The following is a 13,699-nucleotide window of genomic DNA, read 5'->3' as shown; positions in this document are numbered from 1 at the left end:
ACCTAGGAATGGGTGCAGTTAATACATCAGCTGAAGCTGGGCAAAAGGCCTCTGAACCACTTCAACCACCTGGCTTTCTAAGGTGACATCAAGCCGAGAACCTGGCTTTTCAAGGAGAGTGTAATCCCATCCAAGACAGGACAGATCTCAAGTTCCAGGTCTTGCCTTCTACTTAAACCAGATAACCTTGGTCTTGTCAGACTTAAGGTTCAGCCTGTTCCTCTTCATCCAAGCCATTACTGATTCCAAACATCAGTTCTGAATATCAACAGCATCTTGGAATTAAGTGGGAAAGCCAGAGCTGGATATCATCCACATATTGGTGACAATGCAGCCCAAACCTCCTGATAACTTCACCAAGCCACTTCAGAGATTAAATGGCATGAGGGATAAGATCAAACTGTGCAGAATTCTACAGGTACATGGAGCAGAGCACCACCCTCTGAGACTGCCCCCTCAGATATGACTCAACCCACTGTAACATGGTGCCCCCCTACTCCCATTGCTGAGAGGTTGGTCAATAGGATACGATGATCAATAGCATTGAAGGCTGCTGAGAGATTAACTAGCAGGGTTACTACCCCTCTGTTTAGTTCTCATTAGAGGTCATCAGCCAAAGTAACTAATGCAGTCACCTTGGCCTGAAACTAGACTGAAAGGGATCCAGAAAACCAGTTTCTTCCATTTATACTTTAACATTTCACAAATATGCCATATAGTGCAATTTTCTATGCTACACTTTGAATAATCCATTTTATGCTACCAAAGGCGTAAAGGGAGGTAAGGTTTGATAAGAAAAAGCATTCCATTTCTACTCATAATTTCCATTCCCTCATCAGGAAAAAAACCCAAAATACTTTTCCATCTCTGGAAATTTTACTTTTTTAAATCTTACATATGCAAAGTACAGTATTTGCTGGCGTATAAGGCTACTTTCCCCCCCTGAAAAACATGCCTCCAAGTGGGGGGGGGTCATCCTATACGCCGGGTGCACTTCAGGTGGGATAGACCTAGCTGCCCATAGTACTGTAATGTAATGTAACAAACTCTATATTTTGAGTGGAAATGTTGGGGGGTCGTCTTATACGCCCAGTTGTCTTATACGCCGGCAAATACGGTATATGTTCTCATAGTCCTTTGCAGCTTCTCACCTGATTCACTGTGATTGAGTTCAGATATTGTTGTCTGATTTTATTAGAATTCTAGTCACACATCGATACCTTTTCTGTTCTATGGGCCAGTTTTTAAATAAAAACAGGTGTATGTAACCTTTATGACAAAGTAGAATCAGGTGCTTTAAGGTGAATATAGTCTTTTTATTGACTACTGTGAGTAGAACAAACTAAATACATCTGTAACAGTTTCGGTTCCTTTATACAGTACATTAAATAAGTTATGGACATGAAATAGGTAACAAAAATTCCCTATCATAAAATCAAATGACGCCCTCCCCGAAAGAGAAAGAGAGACAGAGAGAACTAAATCCAAGAAGTTTCCCCATCATAGAATTTCACATCTTTCACTTCCATTTTCAAAAATCATCATAAATCATGAATGGCAGTATTTCATTTATGTACATTAAAATTAAAGTATTATTCTTTTAATACACAGCAAGCCATTGTTGTTGCATGGAGAGTTATGGAAGACTGTCTATTTACACATTGTCTATTTATCAGAATGCCACTTCTCTCTCTCTCTCTCTCTCAAACACACACACACACATACACACACAATCACACAATGTCTTTGGAGCTGATCTTGTATTATTTAGTCCTTTTCAGACAATTCTGTGGTAATGGGGATTTATAGACTATAAAGTCGTTTCAATACTGCAGATTTCATCAGGATCTCTCCATCATTGCTGCAAACTCAGGGAATAACCTTGGCTGTCTCCTCCAGCAATAGAAAATCTTAATAAAGCTTTTCACTCAGTCTGTATGTTTTGGGGTTCTTCTGCATATGAAGAAGGCGGCCACTAGAACAGGATGTTTTGATGAAGTCCCAACTTCATTGGTACTCAGCACATAAGAATATTCCCTTTAACAGCCCATCACTAGGGGATGGGTTGGCAAATGTTATTTCTGGCTGTTTTGCTCTGTGCAGTTGCATACCTGGGCACATGAATGCGTGAAAATGCCTGAATCAGCAAAAAAAAAAAAAAAAAAAAAAAGGCAGTTCTCAAAAGTTTCATTTTTAAAAATCTAATCATATCCTGAAAGGCAGTTGGCTGCAAATTTAAAATCGTATCAACATACTTGTTTCTCAAAGGGAAATCCTACTAAGGATTTCTTGACCCAAGCTAAGTGGAAGTGACATCATTTGCACCCCCACATAGCATGGACAACAGGGCCATGTACATAAAACTTCCGTGTGGATTTCCCAGGGGTGGTAGTTATTTATTAATCCTCAGCTGTTCTTGCAATTGATTTTGTGTCCAGCCAGGACATTAATGGTCAATTTGGCACACTTGATGGAGTATCATAAGACAACAGATTTCAATTATTTGAGAGTCATTCTAAAAATACGCTTTAAACACTGCAGAGAAAACCGGCTGGTGGCTAAAGATGCAACCAGGCAAGCCTCAGCACCCAAAAAAGGATGTCCAAGTATTTCAAGTAGTGCTTTGTTTCCAATGTACTGAATCTTTAAACTGGCGTCAGTGGATTAAAGGCAATTGCTAAGAGAACATATAGGACCTCATTAACTTTGGATATATGCAAAAATTTAACATTAAAAATACAATGACCTGAACCTTATTTAGTTTAGCCAATTTGTTTGGAAAGAATAGGCTGTAAATCATAGGATGGAATAATGCAAGTCTATGTTAATTTGTACACTGACGAGCCTCAAATCATGTATTTAAAATCAACAGTGTGTGTGGTGTGGAATGTACTCTGCGTAGCAAAGTAAACCAGTTGATTTGGGGTGGGTGGGGAAAGAGCAGCAAAAGGTGATCTGCGAAACGACTGCATGACATCTCTCCATCTGTTAAGGCCCACAGACATATGTCTAGATGGACTTTTTTGCACAAGTGGGCCAAGCGAGACAGATCGTGATTCACACTGTCCAGAAAGTAGTTTTAGAACCTCCCTTCAACAAACAAGAATAGCGTTGTTCTGCCACCTCCTCCTCCTCCCCAAATCTGTCCACACCTTACGGGGAAATCAGAAGTGTCAGATGGCAGGGGGAGCAAAAAGTAGGCAACATAAGGCGCACTTTGCCCTTGATGCAGATTCCAATCGTGGCCAACCCGCCCTGTGGCACTGTGCATTTGTGTGTGCACATCCATGTGCTTGGGGGGGAAGGAGAAAATACTCAAGCTGAGAGCTCAACACTGCAGCAGACAGGGAGAACAGCCATGACCGAAATTCACATCAGTTCTCAGAGTGATAATGAGAAGGTTCCCCTTTGAGAAAGCCCAGATAAAACAAACTGAGAAGTCAAAAGTTCCCAGGGTCTGCAGACATGTCCTAGGAGATCATTCTGGGATCCCAGCAAGGAAAGCCATGACGGACTTCTAAGCAAGATGACTCTAAGGATGGAGGAGGGGGGAATGCCCCATAAGCATTAGCTCGAGTGACAATGTGCTGCAGTACAAATGTTCAACAACTGTTTTGAGGAGTCTGTTTTTTTAATGTAGAAAAACTAGGAAAACTAACAAAATCTGCTGGATCGTCATCTCCTCCTTCAGAGTCCATTAGTGTCTATTGCTGTCACGGAGGCTGGAGTGGAGGATCGAGAGGTGGTGGCCGAAGTTTTCTCTAGAGCAGGACTTGGGATCCCCTCAACTGCTTTGAGGGCGGTGGCTGCAGATCGGCCTGCTGGTAAGGGGAGTGGCTTGACCTGGCTGTGCAGGCCTTGCCCACAGATCCGATGGTGTCTCTCCCAATCCTTGTGCTGGCAGAAGGAGCCACAGTAGCGGGCAATGTTGCATCCACTGCATGTCTCGCTGGCTTTGCGACCGCAGTTCCAGCAGCTCTGGAAAAACAAAAACAGCCTCCCTTTTAAATTCATTCCCTGTTGCATGCATCAGAGATGACCAGGAAGACGCTATGCTAGATACTGCTGCAGGCCCTGGTAGCAAGGAAGCCATTTCCCCTCCCGCAAATTAAGCACGATTTACCTTGATGCAGAATGACTTGCCAAGCTCTTACCAGATGGAAGTTTGTGTTTGGCATGTACGTACTGAACCCATCACAGAAAGACATCAGGGGCTTCATATTTCTACGTTCTTAGCAATCCATATTACGTTTCCTCCACTGAGTTTGTAACCACAGCTTGGATCCTATCTATTTTTCCCAGTTTCTGCAGCACCTGTCCTCCATTGGGGGAGGTGCAGATCCGTTGCAGAGAACATCCCTCTGCTGCTAGGGGCTTTTTGCTCTTGCAATAAACACACAGCGCTTTGCCCTAGAGAAACATACTCCGCAGCAGAGCATTGCTTCCGCAGCAGAGGACGGCACTGTGGGAACGGAAGAAAGGGTTAGGATCCAAGCTGCCTTCACCTAATAAGCCAGATGGAAGTTTTCAATGTTCTGAGACTTCTGGGACTGTCAAAGACATGAAAACCTTCCTAGACCCTGAGCTCCAACTTGGAAGTCAAGCACCAGGCTACCGGCAAACCAGCTGGTGTATTTACAGTGTGACCAATTGGCAAGGATGGCAGGAGGCCAAAGCTGCAGCTGGCCACAGAGCAGGAAAACCAGCCTGGTACAGCTGGGTGGAAAGAAAGAAAGAAAGAAAGAAAGAAAGAAAGAAAGAAAGAAAGAAAGAAAGAAAGAAAGAAAGAAAGAAAGAAAGAAAGAAAGAAAGAAAGAAAGAAAGAAAGAAAGAAAGAGGGAGGGAGGGAGGGAGGGGTTTCTGCTGTAACGAGTGTCTTTTGCTTTGCATTTGTTCCTCTACATTTTACAGGCTACCAATGTTTCTGCATATCCAAGCAGGTAGCACCAAGCAAGACTCTAAACCTCTTTTAAGGTCACTGCCAACATTTTTTTTCCTGAGCAGCTCTTCCCATGTGATGGAAACAGCAGGGGAAAACAGCAACTCTCAAAAATCTAAGAACTCAATTGCAACTAAAATAATAGATCTCTAAGGATGTTGGAGGCTTGCATCAAAGAAGACCAGAGCATTCCATGCTGGAGACAGGAGACACAACACTTTTGAGACTGAAGCAATAATGGACTTTTATTTAATAAGGACAAGACACTCATGAGTCTAGGAGAACCATAGATATGTGCCTTAAATGTTTTGCCTGGGGATTTCTCTCATGATTCACAAAACGTGCCAGGGGTGTTTCCTTGGTGCCTTACCTCCGTGGATTCTTCCTGCTCATTGATCACTAGAAAAGCATCCTCGGTCGCCTGGCGCTTGGCATCCGCAATGGTCTGTTCCATTCGGGCCCTCTCCGATGCAATCATTTCAAATGCCTTCTGCTCAGCCTCTGCAACAGCTTTCTGGACTTCAGACATGGCCTGGCGCTTCACTTCATTCACGGCTTCTTCTAAAAGAAAACAAGAGCCTCATCAAACAGCTTCGAAGAGAAGGCAAAGGAGCAATTTGCAGTCTGCCTGGCAGCAATGCAGGGATTTTGCATGCCCTTCAGCCTGGTCTGTGATGTACCCTTTAGTCAACTCCATGTCCAACAGGATTCAATGGTAAGGTGGGCAACTGAGGTCAAAGGCTATGAGAACAAAGAGAAGGAGAAAGAAGAAGAGCACTGAGCAAAATACATTTGCAATGAGCGCACCGGGTCTTGGGAAATGAGCAATGCTTTTCTGCACTCACAAAAATGGGATGCCAAATGAAGAAAGTATTTTCAGCTCACATCTACTTCAGGCAGTCATTCAGCTAAGTTGGACAATGAAGCCCCAAATGGCCACCACCCCACACAAAATTAGACATGCTTAGAGTCATTCTTTTACTTTGATGCTGCTTTGAGGGTTGCCCTGCAAAGCTGTCATGAACTGAATCAGACCACCGATTCAGCAAGGTCAGTACGGTATACTCTGACTGGCAGCAGATTCCCAGAGTCTCAGGCAGAAGTTAAACATCAACCACTGCTTGAATCTTTTAGCTGGAGATGCTGCAGACTGAACTTTGGGACTTCCTACATGCAAACCAGATGCTCTAGCAATGAGCCATGACCCATGTGTATGATCTTAATTTCCATAGAGCAGCACCTGGCTCTGCTTAGCTGACCAATATAAAAGACTCCCTTTTGGTAGAAGAAAAAGAAGAAGAGTTGGTTCTTATATGCTGCTTTTCTCTACCTGAAGGAGTCTCAAAGCGGCTTACATTCGCCTTCCCTTTCCTCTCCCCACAACAGACACCCTGTGAGGTGGGTGAGGCTGAGAGAGCCCTGATATTCCTGCTCGGTCAGAACAGTTTTCTCAGTGCCGTGGTGAGCCCAAGGTCACCCAGCTGGCTGCATGTGGGGGAGAGCGGAATCGAACCCGGCATGCCAGATTAGAAGTCCGCACTCCTAACCACTACACCAAACTGGCTCTCTCTGGTAGGGAAGCAGGATAGTATCCAAAGGGCTGGTCAATTCTCTCTTACTCTCGCTTGTTTCATCTCCTTAGTTTTAGAGCTGTCTAGCAGGTCAGTCAAACAAATTGCTTAAAACTAATTAGGCAATTTTAACAACGTGCTGTTTCAGAAAGTGTTACAAGCCACTCTGTGAACACATTTGTCAGCAGCCTGATACCTTCTTGTATCAAACAGCAGAGGGAAGGCTGTTAAATTTGCACAGATAAATTATTCTTAGGATACTAGTCATGAGCGACTGGGGATCTCTGAGCACTTTGGAGGGAGAAGACAAAGAAGGACTACCCTTCACCTGCTCGTTTTCCTTGCACCAGAGTTTGCTTTGTTGTCGGCATACCTCAATCCCCACCTTTCTCCCTGGAGAACAGTTGGAACAAGGACCCTGTGGGTGCCATGAATGCTGGCGTCTCTCCAAGGACCTCCCAGCCCGACCATGCAAGCAGAAGTGGACCCATCTGTGTCTATGGAAGTGGCTTCCCATGGGACCCACCAGATGCAGATGGCAACACTCACTGGCTGTTTGGCTCAGAATCTCTAAGGCCAAGCAGGCAAGCAGCAGTGTTTGCCTCTGGGTGAATTTGTTTGCAGGCTTTGGCTAATATTGCTCTTCTGGGAACAAAACCAACAGCCTAACTGGGTGGGTCTCAAGGCTCTCTCAAAAGGGAGGGCCTGCCCGAGGAGAGACTGGCTTAATCAAGCCTAGAGTTGTTTTCCTAACTCCTTCCTCAGGCTCTGCTCCCTTTTCACTCTGGCAGTGTTGTAGTTAGGTAGCTTGCATTTTGTCAGGTTGGAGGGTTCTCTGTCTGGGATATGCTCCTCTCTCTTTTAAACACTTTGTGTGCTGTCTAGCATCTGCACTGCGCAGAGAGAGAAAAATGGTTAAAATGGCTAAATAAATAAATAAGCAAGCAAGTTCTCTCTCCTCAGAAAAGCCTTTCAGCCCTCTTGATGTTATGAACCAACATCTGGGAGTTTTTAAAGGATATTTTCAAAAACTCTCTCTGCTTCCGAAGCCCTGTGATGTACTATTACTGGCTGCTGAAGAAGAACCATGGTGGAAAGATGTTCGGCAACTTAAGATGATTATTTTTTCCCCAAATGACTGTATAAATTTGCATCCCAGATACTTATTATTGAGTTTATGTTACAATATTTATGCAGTTGCCAGAGCAATACAAGTGGCTTTCCTGAAGTTCTTTTTAAAACATTTTGGTCATTTTAAAACGTATACATGAAAAAAAAAAAAAAACCTTCATGGTTCTGTCTCAACTTGACATCTGAAAAATCTGACCCAGCACATCCCATGAATGATTGAATGTCTGTGTATGGGGGGGGGGGGAGTCCTCCAAGCAGGACCTCTTCACGTACGTACCAGCTTTCTTCCAGATCTCTTCAGTGACATAGCCGGCTGCTCCTGACCTGCTGCTAAACTCCCGCTGAGAATCTGTAGAAAGAAGGGAGGCATCCACAGAATTAGACACCGAGAAATCCCTCCCGCCCTAGCTCTGAGAACTGATACGCAGCATCTGTTCAGCAAGAGATAGTGCTGAAAGAAAGGACAGAGTTAATTGCTTGAACCAAGCCAACAGATTTCTGCAGTTAAAGAGTGTTCAACAAATGGCACGATGATAAATGACCGCTTTTAATTTAGTGTCCTACATAATTTATTGCACGGCACAATCCATTTCCATCTCTTAATACTTCGTCATCGGAGGCGATATTTATAAATATCCTGTCAGGCATCTGTTTTGTCCTGCTATAGTGAACATTAATCCGTGCTAACGGCAGCCTGCATTTGACGCAGCGCCTTGTGTTTTCAAGAACGTCAGACGGCTGGAGTGCAAGCTGTATTTTGTGGGGGGGTCTGTCGCTTGAGAACTGGAAGAGCAATGCCCCTAGGCACAGATGCATCATGCCAGAAACATCAAGATCTGCAGCGGGAGATGCTGGGGCCCAACAAAGCCTGTGGATCTCTTCTGCGAGGAGTGGTGCGTTCAGTTGGCAAAGTCACGTAAAGTCCGGATAAGTGCTGCCAAGGTGCAAAAGACGTCCTTCAACCCCCCGTGAGGTTTCCAAGACGCAAGATGAGCAGAGGTGGGTTTGCCATTGCCTGCCTCTGCATCTCCCATCCCAGGACTCACCAGGGCAAGCTCTGACAAGCTCAGGGAAGCCAAGTCCAATAGTTAACATGGAAGCTGCATAATTTCCAATAGTATCACCGATCAGTGCTTTCTTCTTATTTTTTTACGCAAATGAAAACTCCAGGAGAAAAAAAGTAGACCAAACGGTAAGAGTCTTCCTATAAATTACTAGCTGTGGGTATGGAAACACTATCCAGTTCTCGTTGGAATAGACCAGGGGTAGTCAAACTGCAGCCCTCCAGATGTCCATGGACTACAATTCCCAGAAGCCCCTGCCAGCATTCGCTGGCAGGGGCTTCTGGGAATTGTAGTCCATGGACATCTGGAGGGTCGCAGTTTGACTACCCCTGGAATAGACAATGTCTGCTGTACTAGGACAAGAGAGGAAGAGCCTGAAGGGGGCAGCACTCTCTCTCTGCACTCTCACAGTATGTCCTTCCATAAATAAATCCTTTTCCCTCCTTTATCCTAAAAGACAGCATGTGCGTCTCTTTGACTTATTTACCCGGCTAACAGTTCTGGGTACACAAGCTCAAGGAATGCAATGGGTTTCCCTGTAGAGTCTTCAGAATCCTCCTCCAAGGACACTTGCGTAGCCCTGGCAAAGCTTCAGTTTCTATCCAACAGGTGAACTTTAACAAACATAAGCTAACAGGACACTTTCTGCAGATGCAGAAGCTGGCTTTACCATTGCGATCCATCTCAGAGCTTTTCAAGAAGAAGGGATTTTCCTTGCAGTGGCATTGTGAACTAGGAAAACTCAACATAGGTGGCTCATATTGCGAGCTGCCCTGAGCCCTCGGGGAAGGGTGGCATATAAATCCAAAAATAAATAAAAATAAATGAAGACTACTGCTGGCATGACTACTTAAGAACATAGGTCTATTCTGCGAAATATGAAAAATGGCACCTTAGCCCCCTGGCCAACAGTTGCCCTTCTGCACTAATCATACTTCTGGGTTTTCCGATCGTTTCTAATTAGGCTCACAGATCCATCAAGAAAGAGACAGAAAGAGATGTTGCAGCCTACTCTGTGTTTGTTGAGCTTCAAGCAAGAGAAAAGCAACAGCTGGTGCTCCACAGGACCCCAGATGTGCAGAAGTTGTTAGGAAAAAGTCTCCCTGTGGCAAAAGCGCCACAGTAGGGACCTGGTGTGCAGACGTTATGTGGCCTCTTTGCGCTTTGCCCTCCTTACAGTTTCATTCATTGTGCTGTTACCTGAAAGTGAAACCACAGCCTCAGAAATTTTTTTCCTGGCAACTGCCAGGCAGCTGGGACGACATGTGGAGGTGTGTGTGTGTGGAGGAAAAGCTGAGGAACCTAATATCTTTCCCTTCTTCATAATTCGTTAAGGGCTAAGTGGGTGGAGAGTAGGCGGGACCAGTCCAGGTGAGGGGCCAGGTGAAGGGCCCCTTCCGATTGGCCCCTCACCAGGACAGACAGCAGTTCTAGCCAATCGGGTGAGGACACAATCTAGGCCCTCTTCAGGACAGGCTAGAAAGGCTTCTAGGCCCTCACCAGGCCAGAAAGTGACAGGGAGAGGCAGTAAAGAAGGAGGCCTTCCCCTCAGGCCTAGAAGCACACCGGGGGGGGGGGGCTTTCAAAGCCCGTTCTCATGAACAGGCTTTGAATCTAGTAAAAGCATAAAGTTAATAGTAAATGGAATCTGCATTCTGCAGTGATACACATCCCTAGCCCTATTCCAAAACTTTCTGATTCATATGCGTGTGGAGTCAACAGAGCTGCCAGGTCCAGGTTTCTGTAGGAAAATCCTGGAAGTGCTGTCCTCAGCTTTGGAGGACAGTGCTGTCCTTAACATGTCCTCATTTTGATGGACAGATGTCCACATTTAATGTCCACATTTAATCTTTTGGACCCACGCAGAGCAAGTTACAGCAAGTATCACATTTCATCTCCTTGGCTAGTGTGAGAGTACCCTAACTACTTTGGAATATACCTCAGGCTCCCCTTCCTAGCCTTTGAATGGCAAAATATACAAATACCAGTGTCCTATTCTCTGATTCTTTTTTAACCCCCAGGTTTCTTGGATTATCCATGTATAAACGTCAGGGTTTTGGCTCACGAAAACATAGTCTAATGTTTAGCTGCTCAGCAATCCGATGTTTTAGTGGGAACAGAGTGCTGTGGATAGTTAAGGGTGGGACGCAGCTAGCTGATGTTGGGAGAAGAACATATAAATGGAGATTGAGCCAGCAATTCTGAAAAGTTCTCACATGCTAGCTCACATTTTGAATCATTGCTGTGGTGGAGGCCCTTAGGCCTAGCAATTTCCAAAGCTGTGTCATAAGAGCCTGAATTGCTCAACAGATTGCATGGTAGCAAATTGGGATCTTTCCCAATTAATACAAAATCCAACTCTCCTAGCATGGTGACAGCTAGAGAAAGACGAGTGTGCATTGATTTGTGAGCAGGGACTACAAAAAGCCAGTTGTCTAGTAAGGGTTAGGTAGGCAAACACCTCAGCTATGCATTTCATGAACACTCCGGGTGCTGAGGCCAGGCCAAAGGGTAAACCACTGTATTCATAGGAAGAACCACTGCAGACAAACTTAAGGAATGTCTTATAATTCTGATGTATGGCTATATGAAAATATGCATCCTTGAGGTCAAGGACTGATAGCCACATTATTAATCATGAAATATCTGAAGTAAAAGCCTTCTTTAGCCTTTCAGGGGGGTTCCTTTACTATGGCTCCTTAGATATTTCCAGGTCAAAAATCTCTTCAAGCGGTACCTGAGAAGGAGTCACTGAGTCCTTTGGCAGGGCAAGGTGGACAAGTTTGATTGAAGAAGAGTTGGTTTTTATATGCCACTTTAGCAGGAGTCTCAAAGCAGCTTACAATTGCTTCCCCTTTCCTCTCCCCACAATAGAAAGTACCCATTTATATTTTGTAATATGCACACATTTAAAGAAACAAGGGGAAAGCCTATTTCCCAAACAAAAATGAAAGCCTAGTCATACTGAAGGTCTTCCCTTCAGCGGGGGAGCCTCTTGGGGACTGCACACACTGCTTGCACTTTTGGCCCGGTATGATGGTGAGGTAGGCTGACCTAAAAAATGACTGGCCCTTGTAGTGTGCAGGTCGATACCTGGAAGGCTCATATTGCTGGAACTGCTGTGAATGCCTTTAAAAGTACCTCCGCTTGGAAATCCCTGAAGAGTGGGGAGTGATTCACAACAGCCTGGCTGTTGATTTGTTCTTTCTAATCCTTCCTGGAACAAAGTCAGTCTGGTCAGTAAACAATGCTTTGCCCTTGAAGGGAGGAGCCTCGACTCTTGCTCTAGTGTCTGTAGGAGAAGCAGAGGTATGAACCATGAATGATGCCTCAGGATTATTGCTGATCCAATGGATCTACTGGAACATCTGCCAGATGATGGGATGCTCGGTTTGCCTAGACAAAGCCCCTCTCTACAAAGAAATATAGCTATGGTCTTTTTGTTGTCGGGGTGGCAGACAATAAGCTGGGCCATGTGCTCCCACAGGAACATTTGGCACCTCAACTGTATGGCCATAAAGTTAAATACATTCGGCACTAGAGCTCCCAATGAATAAATTTTCCTCCCTTGCATGTCTAGCTTCTTGCCTTCTCCATCCATCAGTGAGAGGCGTGGCTCTGAACGCTTCCTGGCAGAGAGAGTCCCCACTACTACAGAGCTGGCCACTGGGTGCTGCAAGAGGAATTCACAACCTTCCTCTTTTATTTTGTACAAATTTTCTATCTTCTTAAGCAATGCTTACCCTGGCCCAGATGTTGTGCTATATCCAGAATACCCACCACCGTCAGGAATACTACTGGCCCTGAACCTGACCTGTACAGCACATTCATTATGGGGACACTTAAAATCAATATCTAAGGCCTTAGTCATTCTAATCCAGCCTCTCTGAACTGTATCTATTATTTGTGTGTGAAGTTCTACCCGAACACCGCTGCTATTCTAACATCAGAGGCATTTTAATGGGGGAGGGAGACATTCTGCCTGGTTTCACATAACTTTATTTTGATAGCAAACTTGCAAGTAGCAGTTAATCCCTTTGCGTGTTCTGTGGGAAAACCTGGTGTTTGCTTCCTCTTTATGACCATTTACGCACTGGGAACTTCCCTGCCCCAGCTCCCGTGCAGGAGCACAAATCAGGGGTGGATGAGGCACGCTAGGCCAAATGCTCCCCCGTGTGGGTGCAGGAAGAGGTGGGGCAACTTGCCGCGACTGAAACTCCAGCCTGCAGCCCAGCATGAAACCTCCAGTGCATAAACGGTCCATAACACAGTGTAACAGAGTGAATAGCTTAGGATTCAAAACTTACCACTGCTGACTGAATCAGAGCTTCCCGGGCTGTGCTGCCTCACGATTAAGTCACTCCCTCCTTTCCGTGGCTCTGTTGTTTCACTGCATCGTCTCTTCCAATAGTTCAGCTCTTCCCTGTCAGCCTCCTGGCAGCGTCGGAGGACAGCCATGGATCGTCTGGTCTTCTCCACCATTTCCATGATGCAGTTCAATGCCTTTGAGAAATAGATTGCTTTAAACTAATAACCAGCTCTTTTATGGGGCTTCCATAGACCTCCCATATGACATGCAAATCTGCTTAACTTCTAACAGTTCTACAGCACCAGGTATCTAAACCGACTTACCCCATCTTACTAGAATGCCATTTTCAGACTGAGCCAGAAATTGTGTTTCTTCTTGCAGGCTCTATACATAAATTTCAACTACACTTAACCAATGGGATGAAATTAATTCAAAAGAAATTCCGTCTAAACATCCGGAAGAAGTTCCTGACAGTTAGAGCGATTTCTCAGTGGAACAGGCTTCCTCGGGAGGTGGTGGGTTCTCCATCTTTGGAAATTTTTAAACAGAGGCTGGACGGCCATCTGGTGGAGAGGCTGATTCTGTGAAGGCTTAAGGGGGTGGCAGGTTACAGTAGATGAGCAATTGGGATGTGAGTGTCCTGCATAGTGCAGGGGACTGCATAGTGCAGGGGACTACATGACCC

General features: G+C 45.1%; 1 protein-coding gene across 12 annotated transcripts in view; it reads right to left on the bottom strand.

The window, feature by feature from the left end:
* Window positions 1-1,295: 1,295 nt before the first annotated feature.
* The window catches only part of CBFA2T2 (CBFA2/RUNX1 partner transcriptional co-repressor 2), an 87,628-nt gene continuing 75,224 nt past the window's right edge, over window positions 1,296-13,699 (bottom strand). For 11 of the 12 annotated variants that reach the window (XM_077335281.1, XM_077335273.1, XM_077335277.1 and 8 more), the window contains 4 exons: window positions 13,013-13,208; window positions 7,919-7,990; window positions 5,310-5,500; window positions 1,296-3,978 (listed from right to left, as the gene is read on the bottom strand). In XM_077335281.1, the coding sequence (XP_077191396.1) occupies window positions 3,688-3,978; window positions 5,310-5,500; window positions 7,919-7,990; window positions 13,013-13,208 (750 nt within the window). In that variant the 3' untranslated portion in view covers window positions 1,296-3,687. The remainder of the gene's footprint in view (window positions 3,979-5,309; window positions 5,501-7,918; window positions 7,991-13,012; window positions 13,209-13,699) is intronic. The other variant, XM_077335275.1, reaches the window with a different exon arrangement.

Source organism: Paroedura picta, chromosome 4 (assembly GCF_049243985.1).
Source record: "Paroedura picta isolate Pp20150507F chromosome 4, Ppicta_v3.0, whole genome shotgun sequence".
NCBI classification, from domain to species: domain Eukaryota; kingdom Metazoa; phylum Chordata; class Lepidosauria; order Squamata; family Gekkonidae; genus Paroedura; species Paroedura picta.
The sequence above is the reverse complement of the archived record's forward strand: the minus strand, read 5'-3'. Positions and strand labels throughout refer to the sequence as shown.